Below are 14,438 nucleotides of genomic sequence, written 5' to 3'. Positions count from 1 at the left end.
AAAAGAAAAGACACAAACAAAGGTAATACAATTATTTTAGATTCACCCCAATGTTCACTTAGTTGTTATTTTGTGAAATCTTTTAAAATCTTTTAAAATTATGAGATTAATATTTTATCCAGTATGTTAGGGACATGAAAGTGTACTGCATGGTAGAAATGAGCCTGCAATGCTTCTGTTGGTTCTTCATTTCTGTTTTCCATTTTCTTCTCTTTTCTACTCTGCTGTGTTTTTTCTGTCTTCTCCCTCTCTGACCAATATAACTTTACCACATGCTCATAAGATAAAATACTTTTACTCCAAAACAATAACAGAGCACCTATCACTTTTAACACACTCTTACCTTTATACCGTGTATTTATGGCAAGCCAGTGATTGCATTTTTATCAGACAAAAAGAAAGAGAGGGCAAGAGAGAGGGAGGAAGGGTGTAGTGATAATGGGTCTAGTTCAAATGAACAGCGTTCACTGGAGCATACCATCTTCTCGAAGCTTCAATGCCTTCTCCGTTTCTTCCTTTCCCTGCAGCTATGGCAGAGTCTATGCAACAGCAGACCCTTATCACCACACGATTGGACCTGCAGCCACGTACAGCGTGGGCACTATGGTGAGTCTAGAAACCTGATGCATGAAACATCATCCATGCCCTAACATTATACAGACCCAAGCACCCCAACAACATACAGTGCAAGGCAGAGTCCAGTGTAACCGTAATAATGCTAAAAGATATCACTGTGCATCCTGTTAAATGTAATTGAATTATAAATAGTATAATTGTAAGTATTTTAATACCGATTGAAGAATGTGCTGCGAGCTGAAGATAATGTAGTTGGGGTGGCTGAAGTCTTTAATATTGTACATGATCATTTTCATATCCAGGGTCCAAAATGACTAGCCATGAATTAGCTTTATTTATACATACATTATATGTAATTCTTTTCTTTTTTTTAATAAATAAATAAACAATAAAACAAATATATACAATATGATTTTATTGCTCTTTTACATAGCAATACATATATATTACAGCAAAAAAAAAAAAAAGAATAATAATAACTGTGCAAGCCACAACAATTTTTGACTGTAGATGATTGTAATCGGTTTCTTCAGCTACATCAGGAATCATTCTTACAGATTGCAACTGGCCAACTGGCAAAGTGTTTTATTTACTCGCCAAAGCCGATTTATACTTGCAGTTGGCAGTTGGAAAGTGTTAATTTTGGACCTTGTTTACATTTGCATTATTAATGTCAGGACTATAGATATATGTTTATATATTCAGAGACTCATCAGCTGATATATGTGTATGTGACAGTTTGTCAAGATGGATCCTGGGCACTTTGTATCTCATTAAATGCATTGGGGTAATCCAGCGTACTGACACTTGATTAGACCTTCCAAATGAGACACTTTCCTTTGCACATCAGCAAATGTGGGGATCGTCGTCCTGTTAATGTTTGTTTTTAGCTAGCTTTTGCAGCTAACATCAAAGATGAAAAATTCTCAAACTCCTATCTGAACACAAGAAGAGAAAACTCTTTATGATTTGTTTTTTTGCCGCTGTTGGTCGGGACTTTTCTCAAGATTAACGACCATCAAGCGCATGCAGCAGCGTGCCGAGGGAGATTAAAGAAAAGGCGAGAGATAGAGGAAGAACGACGGGGAAAAAAGAAAGAGAAAAAAAAAAAGATTCCATCGCACCCACCTCCCCCTGCCCATGAGGCTTATTGGACAAACACTCTGCCTAAGACAAATGACTGGAATTTACCAAGTCGACATCCGTGTGATTCTCAAAACCGTACTATTCCCCGGTGCAGCTGCTAGCTAAAAGCTTTCATTAATTAAGACCATTTTTTTCCTCTTCATTTACTTAATTAAAACTGTGGCCTGTGTTGCTTTTTTGCCTCCTTTTCTTTTTTTTATCAAATTTTCCTCCCTTTCTCAAGACTTCAATTTGCCACGTTAAGGCATAGCAAATATCCTTCGGCGCTCCTCCGGTCGAGCGAGGGCCGCAGGGGGGCCGAAGTGGGCACTCAGAGTTCTCAGCGATGCCAGGACCGAACCGGTTGCGACTCAAATGAGCAGAACTCCTCTCAGTACTTGCACTGAGCCTGCTGAGAATGAAATGAATATCATTAAATCATATTTGACCAGCAGATCACAAGTAAAAAGTATTTAATAATGAGCCCCTCAGAGGGTTTGAAAAAAAAAAAAGTTAGTTTGCTTTGCTCTGTTAGAGCAGAATTCATGCCACGTTTAAGGCGTGTGTATTTTCCCCGTAGTCGGAGCTGAGGAGAACGGCCCATAGAGCCTTTGAAGTTTTTTGTATTTGGCAAGAGCAGAGGAGGGCACTACTGCAGTCCGGTTAAGGAGAGGTCTGAGAAAGCAGTGTGTGTTAGATGTCTCCAATCAGATCAACCTGAGGGCCAGACGGCCATGATGGAGAGGTTCGATCCAGAGCAACTGATGAAACGCACTGGGCTGTTTTAGTCGTTACCCGGTTGATCCGTGAAGCTCTGAACTCTGACACCCATCCGAGTTGAAATTCACACCGTAATTTCTTTCCAAACTTGAAATGAAAGGGAAGAAAATTTCAACCACTGTTCACCCCAAAGAATCTATTTAACACTGATTGGGTCCTTTTTGTTTTTTCATCTTTGATGTTGCAGGCTAGCCTTTACAGAGGAGGTTACAGTCGCTTCACACCCTACTAGAGAGAGAATCAATCCAAACAAACAAACAAATAAAAGAAAACAAACAAAAACAAACAACCCAACCGCCTCTACGTTCAATAGAGCAAAACGCCTCCGGGTCATAAGCGAACCTTCCCCCGAACAGTCACATTTGGGCTAAAGCTCTTCTTATCAACCTGCGATTATCCAGCATTTCTGTTGCTTGGCTATTGATTTGGAATCTGTTTTGTTTGTATTGAAATGTGTGGTCCGGTAGGGGAGGGGCTGAGTGACAGAGGGGGGGGGTGAGGGGTGCTGTCCAATGAGTTTTCTCATTTAGTCGCGCCGTAGATTTATGGGCATGAGCTCAGCTGATTTATGTGGACAGGGAGCGGGCCAGGAAGTGAGTATATTTGCCTTACTAAATGGCACAGCAATGAGCAACTTGAGCAAAACAACAGCAGCGCTAGACTCGCATACGTATTTTTGCAGTCTTTGCATTAAAGGCCCCACTGAACACCCACTTATTAGAAGTGGCGATGACTGCTATTCATTAAAATATGAAAAGAAAAACATCTAAGGTTTGTGTACGCTATCTGTAAACTAGTAATATAGCCTTACTATTTTTTCTCCAGTAAATATCAAAGGGAAATATGGATATAAACATTCATTTACAAAGCTCTGGCTTTCTCTTATGGAGTCTATGATTGTTTACCGATACTATATTGTAGTAGTGTTAAACCTGATAGTTAGCTACATGAACCCTTCATAAAGCATTTCAAGTAATTCTCTGTCACTCACACCCTCTTTCTCTTTGACGTACTGTTATATAACTCAATGAAGATTTATTGTCTGTATGATTGCAATTGTATGTCATTTGGGGAGATTGATGTCAAGTTAGATGTCAATGTTTTTTTTGTTTTTGTTTTTTTTTGGTTAAAAGTATTCCATTTCCACAGATGGACTAAAGATGCATTTTATGGGTTTTTCAATACAGCAAATTATTATTATTATTATTATTATTATTATTTAATTAAAAAGAAAATAAAAAGAAAGAAAATAATCTATTATTATATTTTTAAAGCAGAAATAATAATAATAATAATAATAATTTAAAATAAAAATTAAAATCTACTATTATTATTTTACTATTAAACTGAAAATAATAATAATAAAAAATAAAAAATAAATTAACAAAGCAATAAAATCAGCAGATCTGGTTAGTTTCCTTATATGCAAATCTAATTTTATTTTTTACATGCAATAATAACAATAAAATATCTAACAATAGCATAATCTAACAGTGTATTACTTGTATTATATTATGTTAATGTATCTTTAAACTTCCTATTTTTAACGAAATCTGTATACAAACATGTCTGCCTGTATCAAAGCAAATATTCATGAAGTAAGGCCTCCAGCAAGGTTTCCTTCAGTTTTAATCTGTTAGATGTCACATAAAGAGCGTACACTTAATCAAGGCCGCTTCTGCTGCTCAGAACGCATTCTGTAAATAAACATAGTGCGGTAATGTGGAAAGAGAGAACACTTCCCCACTACACGGTCTATTGCACCCTCTAGCTGATGAGATGTCCAGAATCCCACTGCAACAGCAGAGATGACAGGGGAGCAATTACCGCTCATTGCTGAAATCTCCATCACGCTTATGTTAATATGGAAGACATAGTCTGCTTAAAAATAACTTTTAATCCAGTTTTAACTAACAAAGATACAAACATATAACAGACTATAGGTATTTATAAATTGAAAATAAATTTTAAAAAAAAAACATCCCTCATCCCTTGGGAAACTGAGAGTACCGGTTATGATGTTCTGAACAACATGCTCCAGTATTGATTTGCTGTTGAGTTACGTGTTAAGCACTGAGAGTATGCGAACTAGTCATAGATCTTCGGGACATTATTGGTCAAGTCCAAAATGTATGTGGAGGGGAGGCTAGCCTAAGACTTCCTAATAGGAGTGGGAAGATTTAAGATACAGTGCGGGGAAACAATTAGGAAAGGGACAAAAATCTAAAAATAATTCATTAATAATAAATTTCTATAAATATATTTTCACACAAATATATATTCAAACCATTCAAAAGTTTGGGGTTGGTAAGGTGTTTAAAAAATAAATAAAAAAGTCTATAATGTGCACCAAGCATTTATTTAATCAAAATACAGTAAAACAGTGATATTGTGAAATATTATTATATTTAATTTAGTGCTGTCAAATGATTAATCGAGATTAATCGCATCCAAAATAAATGTTTTTGTTTACATAATATATGTGTGCTGTGTATATTTATGTATATATAAATACACACACATACAGTATATATTTTGAAAATATTTACATGTCTATATTTACAGTATATTCATATAATTTATATTATAAATAAATATATTTAATATATATAAACATAACATATTTTTCTGAAATATATACATGCATGTGTGTGTGTTTATATATACATAATAAATAAACACAGCACACATATTATGTAAGCAAAAACTTTTATTTTGTATGCGATTAATCGCTTGACAGCACTAATTTAATTATTACATTTCAAACGTTTTGAATGGCTGTATATGTGTAGTTTTGATATATGATACAAATATATTCACCCAGACATTAATTAACACCCCCAAAAAAGTTGACCTGTATTTGACTTTTTGGAAAATGTAAAAAATGAGGTTTAAAAGCTCTCAATCTTGACCTATCGTATCTGTTTTTATAAAGACTCACCCAAATGATCCTCAACTTTCTTTTCTCAATGGAGAAGCACTTTTACACTAAGGTGAGAGATTTTCCCCCAAGGTGACATTCCTCTGAGGCCCAGCACTTTATACAGAACCTGTGATAAGACATGCCAGGCCTTTAAAGACGAGAGAGGAAGAATGAGAAAGAAAGAGTTGGGGGTGGCAGTAATCCTCTCAGTGAAATAGGGCCTCCCTCGTTTCCTGGTTCCTCTGGGCGTTGATCATGTCCTCGTGTCTCTCACACACACACACACATGGCCCAGTAAATAGCAGCCTGCACCCCTCAAATGGAATTGTAAGGGTGGAGTTATAGAAGAAGGGGAAAGAAACCTGGGTAGAGAGGCAGCATCCAAAGTAATTTACTCCACAGATTAAAGATAACAGCATTGAGTCAATAACCACTGATCTCATTTGGAGATACACTAGGCCAGCCAGGCGCGTGGCACAGCCGTTCTGCTCAGTCTATTACCATAGCTGTTGTGGCTGCCTCTCCAGACACACCGTTCTCCCGTGAGTGTGAAATCACAGCAGCCTATTGTAAAACATAGATTAGATGCATTGCTTTTTTCCACCTTTGTAGGGAGAAATCTACAGCACAACATAATATTTCACCTAAACGAATGTGTCCTTGCTCCCCTGTGCAGCATGCGGCTCACTTGGCTCTAAGAAAAAGGCAAAAAAAAAAAATGTTTAGGGAGCTGTACAGTGGCTAAAACTGTGCAGGTGCCACAGCAAACAAGAGTTTAAAGGCATAGTTCATCCAGAAATAATGAAAAGTTGCTCCAAACCTGTTTGAATTTCTTTCTTGTTGAACATGAAAGAAGATATTTTGAAGAATGTTGGTAGCAGTTGCCGGTAGCCATTGACTTCCACAGCATTTTTTTCCTATGGCAACTGCTACCAACATTCCAACTGTTCGGTTACCAACATTCTTCAAAATATCTTCTTATGTGGTCAGCAGAAGAAAGAAACTTATACAGGTTTGAAACAACAAAATGCAAAAGCTAAAATCTCATCTGTGGAAATGGAATGTAAGAATTAACATGCACTGTAAATAACATTGTGATTTTATTTTCTCTATTCAAGCTTATTTTTCTTTACATTTTTATCATGTCTGACTTTGAACAATGTGTTGTTGGTGTTTATCAATTGAAAAATGAAAAACAAGACAGGTGTGGCATTTGAAAACATTGCCATTGTGTGTTAAACATACAAAGTCCTTTCTTTTGTAAACTTACTATACACCCTTAAGAATATTATATGGTGGCATTTTTATATAATAGAATATAATAGGCTTTAAAATAAAATTGTTTATACCTTTTCTGAGGAGAGGAGAGGAGAGAGCATATTATGTCCAGATGTGAGTCAATAACTCTGTGCTGTGTGTTGTTGAGCTATTTAAATTTATGTCTTTTTTCCATACATCGGGAAGGTATTTACGCTGCCCTCTGACCTCAGTTTCATTTATGTGGGAGACACAATTTTAATTGACTTTGTTGCATTCACATTTTCTGAGGAGTGCTCGTTATGAGCCTTTTTGAAATAAAATACGCATTGTGTTCGGTGCTTCCAGCCACACGTTTAGTTAGTCCTAAAAAGTGGCGTTTAGTTTAAACGTACGAACCACGCTTCCTCTTGTTAAATATCTATGCAGAATTGTAAATGAATCTGATTGAGTTAATTCATGCAAAAGACTGCCATATTCTTGACTAAGGCATTTCCATCTCTATTCCAGACAATTAAACTAATCAAGCGACTATATTAGGACTCAATCACCCATTTATTTAATTCCAGCATTTAGGCAGAGAGAGAAAACACCGTGCTGAGCACGAAATGACTGCTGAGGAGACAGTTTGCAGTCATCTAAACGAATGTGTGAGCTTGCAGATTGACAAGATGGAAGTCTCCGTCTTGCATGGACGCCGCAGTGGGCCATTAAAAGATTGCCTGTTTAATTAGCTCTGTTAATGCAGTGATTTGTAAGATGGCACCCTGGGCCAGGGGCCAGTCCACATAGCAGCAGATTTTCATCTCTCTCAATTTGATGGCACAAATGTTAATTTACTGAGAGGTCTGTTTTAGGGTGCAAACAGAATGGAGTATAAGCTACAAAAAAAAAACAAAAAAAAAAAAACTATTTTGTATTGCATTTATTTATTTATTGAAACATTACATAGAAGTTAATAATGTAATATAATTGTTTATTTTACGTGCTTAATGCAGCGGCTTAACTAGCATAGAATTGTGTCAATAATAGACTCAAACTGGGTCACGCCGGACAATAACGCAATTTAATATTATATCTGCTATTACCTCATTAACTTTCTGTCATTTAAAATTGTGTCTATTCCATGTGCTGTTTCATTGTGCAATTTTCTTCTGTCAGGGGATTTTTAAAAAATGTTTTTAAAAAAATTCAAGCAAAAACTGTACTCTTTGTACATAATACTATATATAAATATATGTGAGCACATATCGCAGTCATCTTTTATATGTATAACCTGTAGTATTAAATGTGTACTTGCTGTCATTTTCATGTAGGCTTACATTGTGAAATTTTCAGCTTATATGAATCGCCTCATTTGTTAAAATCCAACTGGTACCATTTGTTTTTGGACTTCAAGATTCAGTAGTTAAAGCTATGTACATAAAATACAAATGAGTAATACTTATCAATTTTTGTGTCTAAATAAAAGGAAAATTATAACTATATTTGTCTTTTCTGTTTTGCTATTTAATTGTTTTTGTCTTTATTTTATTTTATTGCCTGTAATAGCTGTCAATTTTGTGACTTACATAGTCGATAGCACTTGGATGTTGAAAAGGAGGCTTAGCATATATCATGTTACAAGCGTGTTTGGCTTCCATCGACATGACTGCCCACCAACAGTTTTACGTCTCCCTCAGTCGATTTCTGTTCATGTTTGTCAAGCAAAAACTTGAGGAGCCTCCCATGTCTGTTCCAGAGATATTGCGCCCCAAGCAGAGAACAGAGGCCCATCATTGGGCGTGATCAGTATGCCGGAGCACATCTGTGTGCTCCTCCAGGGATGGGTGAAGAACTACAAAGTCATGTTCAAATTAAAGTCAGCCCGCTCCCTCTTCTGAGGCTCTTCCACACGGCACCACATCTCCCTGAATTAGAGAGCTTCTGTCAGGATGAGAGCCCCCAGGATACCCCGGAATCTCCTCCTCTTCCTCCTCCTCCTCCTCTCTCTCCGCTTTTCTCTTCCTGTCCGGTGGATGTCTTTTCAGCTCAGTGTTGAACATCCTCCTCAGACTACACTGATATCACCGAGCCTCTGATCAATCCTCTTCACTCATTATGCAAAAATTTAGCAGAAGCTCCCCCTGCTGAGCCCTATTTTCACTTCAGTTACTCTAATCCGGGATTTGGGGGATAATTCCACAATGTGTGTTTAGCGTTACACCCAAGGATTGTTTCTGATATTGAGCCGGTGCATGGAAGATAATGTAATCAGAATATATTTTCCTTCTGCACGATTTGCATTTTTATTGTGTAATTAGTTTCTTTTAGATCATGTAAGTCCAAAAGTCTGAGATCACATTGAAGATCTGGGATTCGGAATCTAATTTAAACCTGGAAACTAAGTTTCAGGATTTAGAAAAAAAAAAAAAAAAATGTAAAACAAACATTTATGATTAAATTGTAAATTATGATGTAAAATCAATAATATTTCAGATTCAGCAGTATTTATTGTGACACTGATCATGTGACCTCTTTACATACATAGGAATTTATTTTAGATTTTAGCTGAATGTGCTTATAATTTGTAATGTAAAGTTTCTGTCTGTCTATCTATCTATCTATCTATCTATATGAAGAGTTCAGATGCAAGTGCCATCTGAAATTTCCTTCTAAAATTAGCATTTTTATCAGATTACTGTTTAGGTTCAGTAATTTTACTCTAATGGCAATGTATATGTCCTTTTATATGCAATCAAAGTGAAATAACTAAACATAAATATAGGAGCCTGATAAAAATGCTTATTTTAGAAGAAAATTTCAGATGGCACTTAGAGGCTTTTGCATCTGAACTCTTCATATATATATATATATATATATATATACATTAGTATATATTACAGTAGCATTACATTAGTAAGTAGTAATTAGTATTAATATTATTAGTATTATTTCATAGGATTTCCTTCAAATCATTACAATGATAATATAATTTGGAATAGAAAAATTGTAATGGACAAAAGTTTTAAATTATTATTATTATTATTATTATTTTCTGTTGATCGTTATGCTGATAATATAATTTGAAGTAGAACATTTGTAATTGAAAATGTTTTTAAAAATCATTATTAAATGTTGTTATTATTATGTTATGTTTCATATGAATATGAATCATTCAGTTTAATTTTTTTTTTTTCAGATTGCCATGCTTAAAATGTTGAATGGAAATATATTCAATTATTAAAATGCAAAACACAAGCAATTTCACTAATGGTCTCAGACTTTTGAACCCCACTGTATGTATGTGCATGTTAAAGACAGTCTGCATGCACCTCAGCAGCACACGATGCAGATTAACTCATGTTTTCTCTATTTCTTCTGCATTTCTAGTAAATATAAAGAAAGAAGACAATGGAGAAGAGCATCAGCTAAAAAGGAACAAAAAGGATAAAGGAGGAAAAGTGTCAATGAAAAAAAAAAACATACAAAAAGAAGTTAAGAGGAAATCCTTACACCGAGGCTGTCAGGAGAAGGCATTATATATCTCTGTGGGGACGTGAGACTGAAGCAGCCAAGCTGTGGATGAAAAGAGGGCTTAGCTTTCACCTGGGACAGCCTTTCGGGGTGGAGGAGAAGAGGAGAGGTCGTCATAAAACTTTTTATTTTTCTAAACTTTTTTAAGTTTATGGTTTCAAAAAGATGAAAAAGATGAGTGTATATATCTATATAGCGATATATATGTATGTATAAATATGTTACAAAAAAAAGCGAAGAAAAAAAATAGTACAAAACTAGCAACAGAGTGATGAATTAGTGCTGTAGGAGGGGGGATGGGGGGTGTACATGTTGGTCCTTCACAACCCCCACCCCCCTCCCACCGCAGACCTCCTTGTCCGGCCTGAGCTAGGAGGGTCAAGGAGGCCGGGCACAGAGGCTGAAGACCCACCAGACACGATTCCATGTGGCCCCTCTTCATCCAAAGCCTTTGAATATATGGCACAGCTGGGTCTTCCATCAGTAGGTTTTTGTCGTGGGTTGAACTGCATCGCTTCCTCGGGGGAAAAGGCCTTTAGTCGCGAACACAGGGAGCTGTTATTCATCCCGTCTAGATGTAGGCAGACAAACTTGCATGGGACTCCAAATTTCAGTCTTACAGTACATCAGGTCGCTATTCAGGTGTCGCATGGAACGGGGCGAGAGAAGACACTGTAAATAAACCACCAGAGCCCAGTCGGTCTGAAGTAGGGAACGCGCTGTCATCCCGCTGTTGTTTGTAGCACAATACGAAATGGCCCGCCGGCAGGTTTTACTGGGATGTGTGCGTGTTGCGTGCGTGCGTGCGTGCGTTCTTGTGTGCGAGCGGTTACGGGCGGAAGGGGGCTTTATAGAGTCGTGTTGGGTCGCGGCGGCCCCGGAGCCCAGGGCTACCAAAAAGCATTTCATTGTAGTGTTGTGGAGGTGGCCGTGCTGTGTAGTAAACACTTTTGTATGTGGTGTCATGAGGCTACAAATTAAGAAAATTGGAGCTGTCTTCTCGGTATTGTCACGGGAGTTTCACTATCCATCTTGAAAATGGGTTCCTGCCCGCTGTGAGGTGGAAAACGACGTGGCAGTTTAGTCATAGGGTTGCGAGCAAAGTTTTATTAAAAATCGATTACCTTTATACTTCTAATGAGCTCCATTTCAGTGACACATCCTTATATATTTAAACGTTGTACTAATTACATGCTGCTCAGCGTGGTCAAACGTCGATTGTAGCCATTTACTAATGTTGTATTATTGTATTACCAGTATGAAAAACATTTATATATGGATATATCTATTTGTGACTTTGCGACCCTTCAAAAAGGATTGTACCTTTTTTTGTTTCTCGATGGTGGTCCAGGTTTCTTTTTGGCGGCGATTTATGCAAGTACTGAGAGATTTTCACTTGTGTGGCGTTGTTTCTGTTCGTCTGTATCTTTGGTTCAGCTATTGAATGTAATTCAACTTTTTATGTACATGTCTTTGTTTTTTAAGCAGTACTTTGTAAATGTGGACACGGTAAACCCGAGTCTTCGTTCTGAAGCCGGACCCGACGGAGATATTGTACGGTCCAGCTGACACCTCTCTTTTATAACAGGAGCACTCCAGCTGGCCGACGGACATTATCATGACCCTGCAGGACAATGGCAGAAAAGACATAAAACGACTGGATGAGACAGAGCAGAATTATGCTCTTTGGTTTTTATCGACAACCACTTTCCTTTGTTTTGTTTTGTTTTATTCTTTATGCAAATGGTGAACAGTTGACCCACGTTCAAAAGAGGTGTCACTCTATAATCGATGTTGTTAAAACGGCAGTATGTTATCCTGGGAAAGAAATGCACTGTAAAAAAAAAAGCAAAAAAAAAAAAAATTGACATGTGCTTCTTTTGATAACATCTAAATTTACCGGTTTTATTCAGGTCAGCATTTTCATATTTAACAGGACTGAATCAACCTGACTACATTAGGCAACACCGGTGAAAGCGAGTGGGTCAGATCAGGAAGAAACTCGTCTATGAAATAACGACTGCACGATTTCATGCTTTTTACAGTGTGTAGTGAGAAGGAATGGTACATTTAACAGTTAGCCCACCTCAACAGACAGCATTCCCAAGCTTTGCAAAATCATGCGCTTCCTCGGACTCAGGTGTTACATGACAGAACTGACGTGTTCCCTTCCATAGGTAATGATGTTACTCTTCCTTGCTGCATTTTTCCTCTCAGAACAAAACTTTATTTTCTACAAAGCTGGTGACTCCTATCTCAGCGACTGTACTACTTTGTTACCCGAAGGAGCGTGGAGAACAGTTCGCCGGGTCAGATAGCGACGGGAACTTCGGTGAAGACGTGTTGTTTCAGGGACTCTAAAAACCGAGTGGCGGATTCTGCTCTGGCAGAGATTGTGACTGAACAACCTAACAAAAAGATGTCAATTCTACAGAGATCCGAGACCTCTGGGTTTATTTCTTTGCTTTAGTCCGTACGAGACATTACTTGTTTACATGTCCTGGTTTTTTCGACCCTGCTGTGAGGTATATGTCAGCTTTTGCACTGTATTCTTTGGCTTGTTGTCTTCCCTCTTCTCTCTGTTTCAGCCCATTAACCTGAGCACCAAAGTCATTCGCCGTCTTCCTCGACCCAAAGCAGAGAACCAATGCAAACTGTAGTCTGCTTATAGTCTATTGTCAGAACTACGATGAAACTCAAGCGCATGTATCTGCCACTTGTTCCTCCATCCGAAACGTCCTTCAAATCTACACTGGTCGTCTGCTCTAGATATTAGGGCAGGTGTAAGACCAGCTATGCAGCTCACCTGTGTCTGCACAGTTCCCTTGAACTTCATTCAAACACAGTCAAGCCAATGGAAATGACAAACTTATCTTGGCAATTGCTTTTCCCAACACAAAAAAGGAAAAAACGAACTCCTGCCAACATGATTTTCCTCACCGTCATTGCCGATCCCCGAAGCACAAGAGTTTGAATGGAAGTCAAGTTAGTTGTCTCAGTGATAGTTACCCTCCATGTAGTGTGTATGGTGTGCGTGTGCTTCCAGCCCCTTTGTTTTCTACTGAAAATATACAAAAGCTACTTCCTCTGTCATCTCAATATAAAATGTATTATATTAAAGGTTCTCTTCATGTGCAACACAAGCTCTACGCAACAAACAAATCTATCATTTGGGGTTTTCTTTTGTTTGTTTTCATTTTCTTTCATTCTTTTTCAAATTTTGAAGTTGTTCCAAATACATAAGCGTGAAAAAAAAAAAATAAAGAAAAAAAAAAGAAACCAATATAAAGTATTCTATTTAAAATTAAATGACAAAACTTCTGCTGTCCTGGATCTGTACTCTAAATTTCAGTTTTTCTTTCTGTATGCATCCAATGTGCTTCAAACAACCAGTACTGTTTATTAATGAAATCATTATATTATTATGATTATGATTATTATTATTACTATCATGATTAATATGGTTATAAATAAATATTTCTTTCTTCAATAACAGAGACTCAAATCTCTGAGCTTGGCATATTTATGACGCATCTGAATTATGAGGGTATTTACTCTGCATGTACACTGAACATTGTTTATATTATAGTCAAATATATGCTGTATGTTTATCACACAGCTCACTGGAATGCTCAAATCTGTTTGCTCAGTCATATGTTACCTTATTTTATCAGATATAGGATGGTTTAGTTACATATAATGTGTATTTAGTCTCTATAGCATGTTTTTCAAAAGAAGCCTAATGTTATTAAACTAGCAGGCAACATAAAACATTCATAAGTTATAGAGAGTGTCACACGTAAATCCAAATATTTCTCATTGTTTTCACAATTTATTATAGTCAACGATGCACAAAATACATTTTATAAACTTATGTTGATTTAAATATAATACTTGACATTTAAATATAATTCTCAGATAAAGCTGTCTGAATACCTAATGGTACTTATTGACATAACTGTACTTTTACTTAATGTTTTCATATTGGGAGACAGACTTCTGCACTCATTTTTTTTTTACTGTATTTCAGTGTTTAAAAACAAAAAACAAAACAGTTGAGTCAATGGCTCATTCATTAAGATCCTGAATGGATCAGGATCAATGAATTATTTAATGACTCACTCATAATGATGGTAGAATGTTTAGTTCCTGAATGAATCATTGTGTTTCGACCAATCAGATGAGTGTATGATTCAAATGACTCACTCATAGACAGTCGTTTGGTGCCACCTACTGGTGCAATTATATAAACTGCAGAATG

At 36.8% G+C, this 14,438-nt stretch overlaps 1 protein-coding gene across 17 annotated transcripts in view; it reads left to right on the top strand.

Annotated features, from left to right (window-relative positions):
* The window catches only part of rbfox3a (RNA binding fox-1 homolog 3a), a 450,519-nt gene extending 436,835 nt beyond the window's left edge, over positions 1-13,684 (top strand). For 16 of the 17 annotated variants that reach the window (XM_058792719.1, XM_058792718.1, XM_058792712.1 and 13 more), the window contains 2 exons: positions 528-606; positions 2,669-3,663. In XM_058792719.1, the coding sequence (XP_058648702.1) occupies positions 528-606; positions 2,669-2,713 (124 nt within the window). In that variant the 3' untranslated portion in view covers positions 2,714-3,663. Of the gene's footprint in view, positions 1-527; positions 607-2,668; positions 3,664-10,033 lie in introns of those variants that run through there. The other variant, XM_058792708.1, reaches the window with a different exon arrangement.
* The last annotated feature ends 754 nt before the right edge of the window (positions 13,685-14,438 follow it).

The sequence above is a fragment of the Onychostoma macrolepis genome, chromosome 12 (assembly GCF_012432095.1).
Source record: "Onychostoma macrolepis isolate SWU-2019 chromosome 12, ASM1243209v1, whole genome shotgun sequence".
Classification (NCBI taxonomy): domain Eukaryota; kingdom Metazoa; phylum Chordata; class Actinopteri; order Cypriniformes; family Cyprinidae; genus Onychostoma; species Onychostoma macrolepis.
The sequence above is the reverse complement of the archived record's forward strand: the minus strand, read 5'-3'. Positions and strand labels throughout refer to the sequence as shown.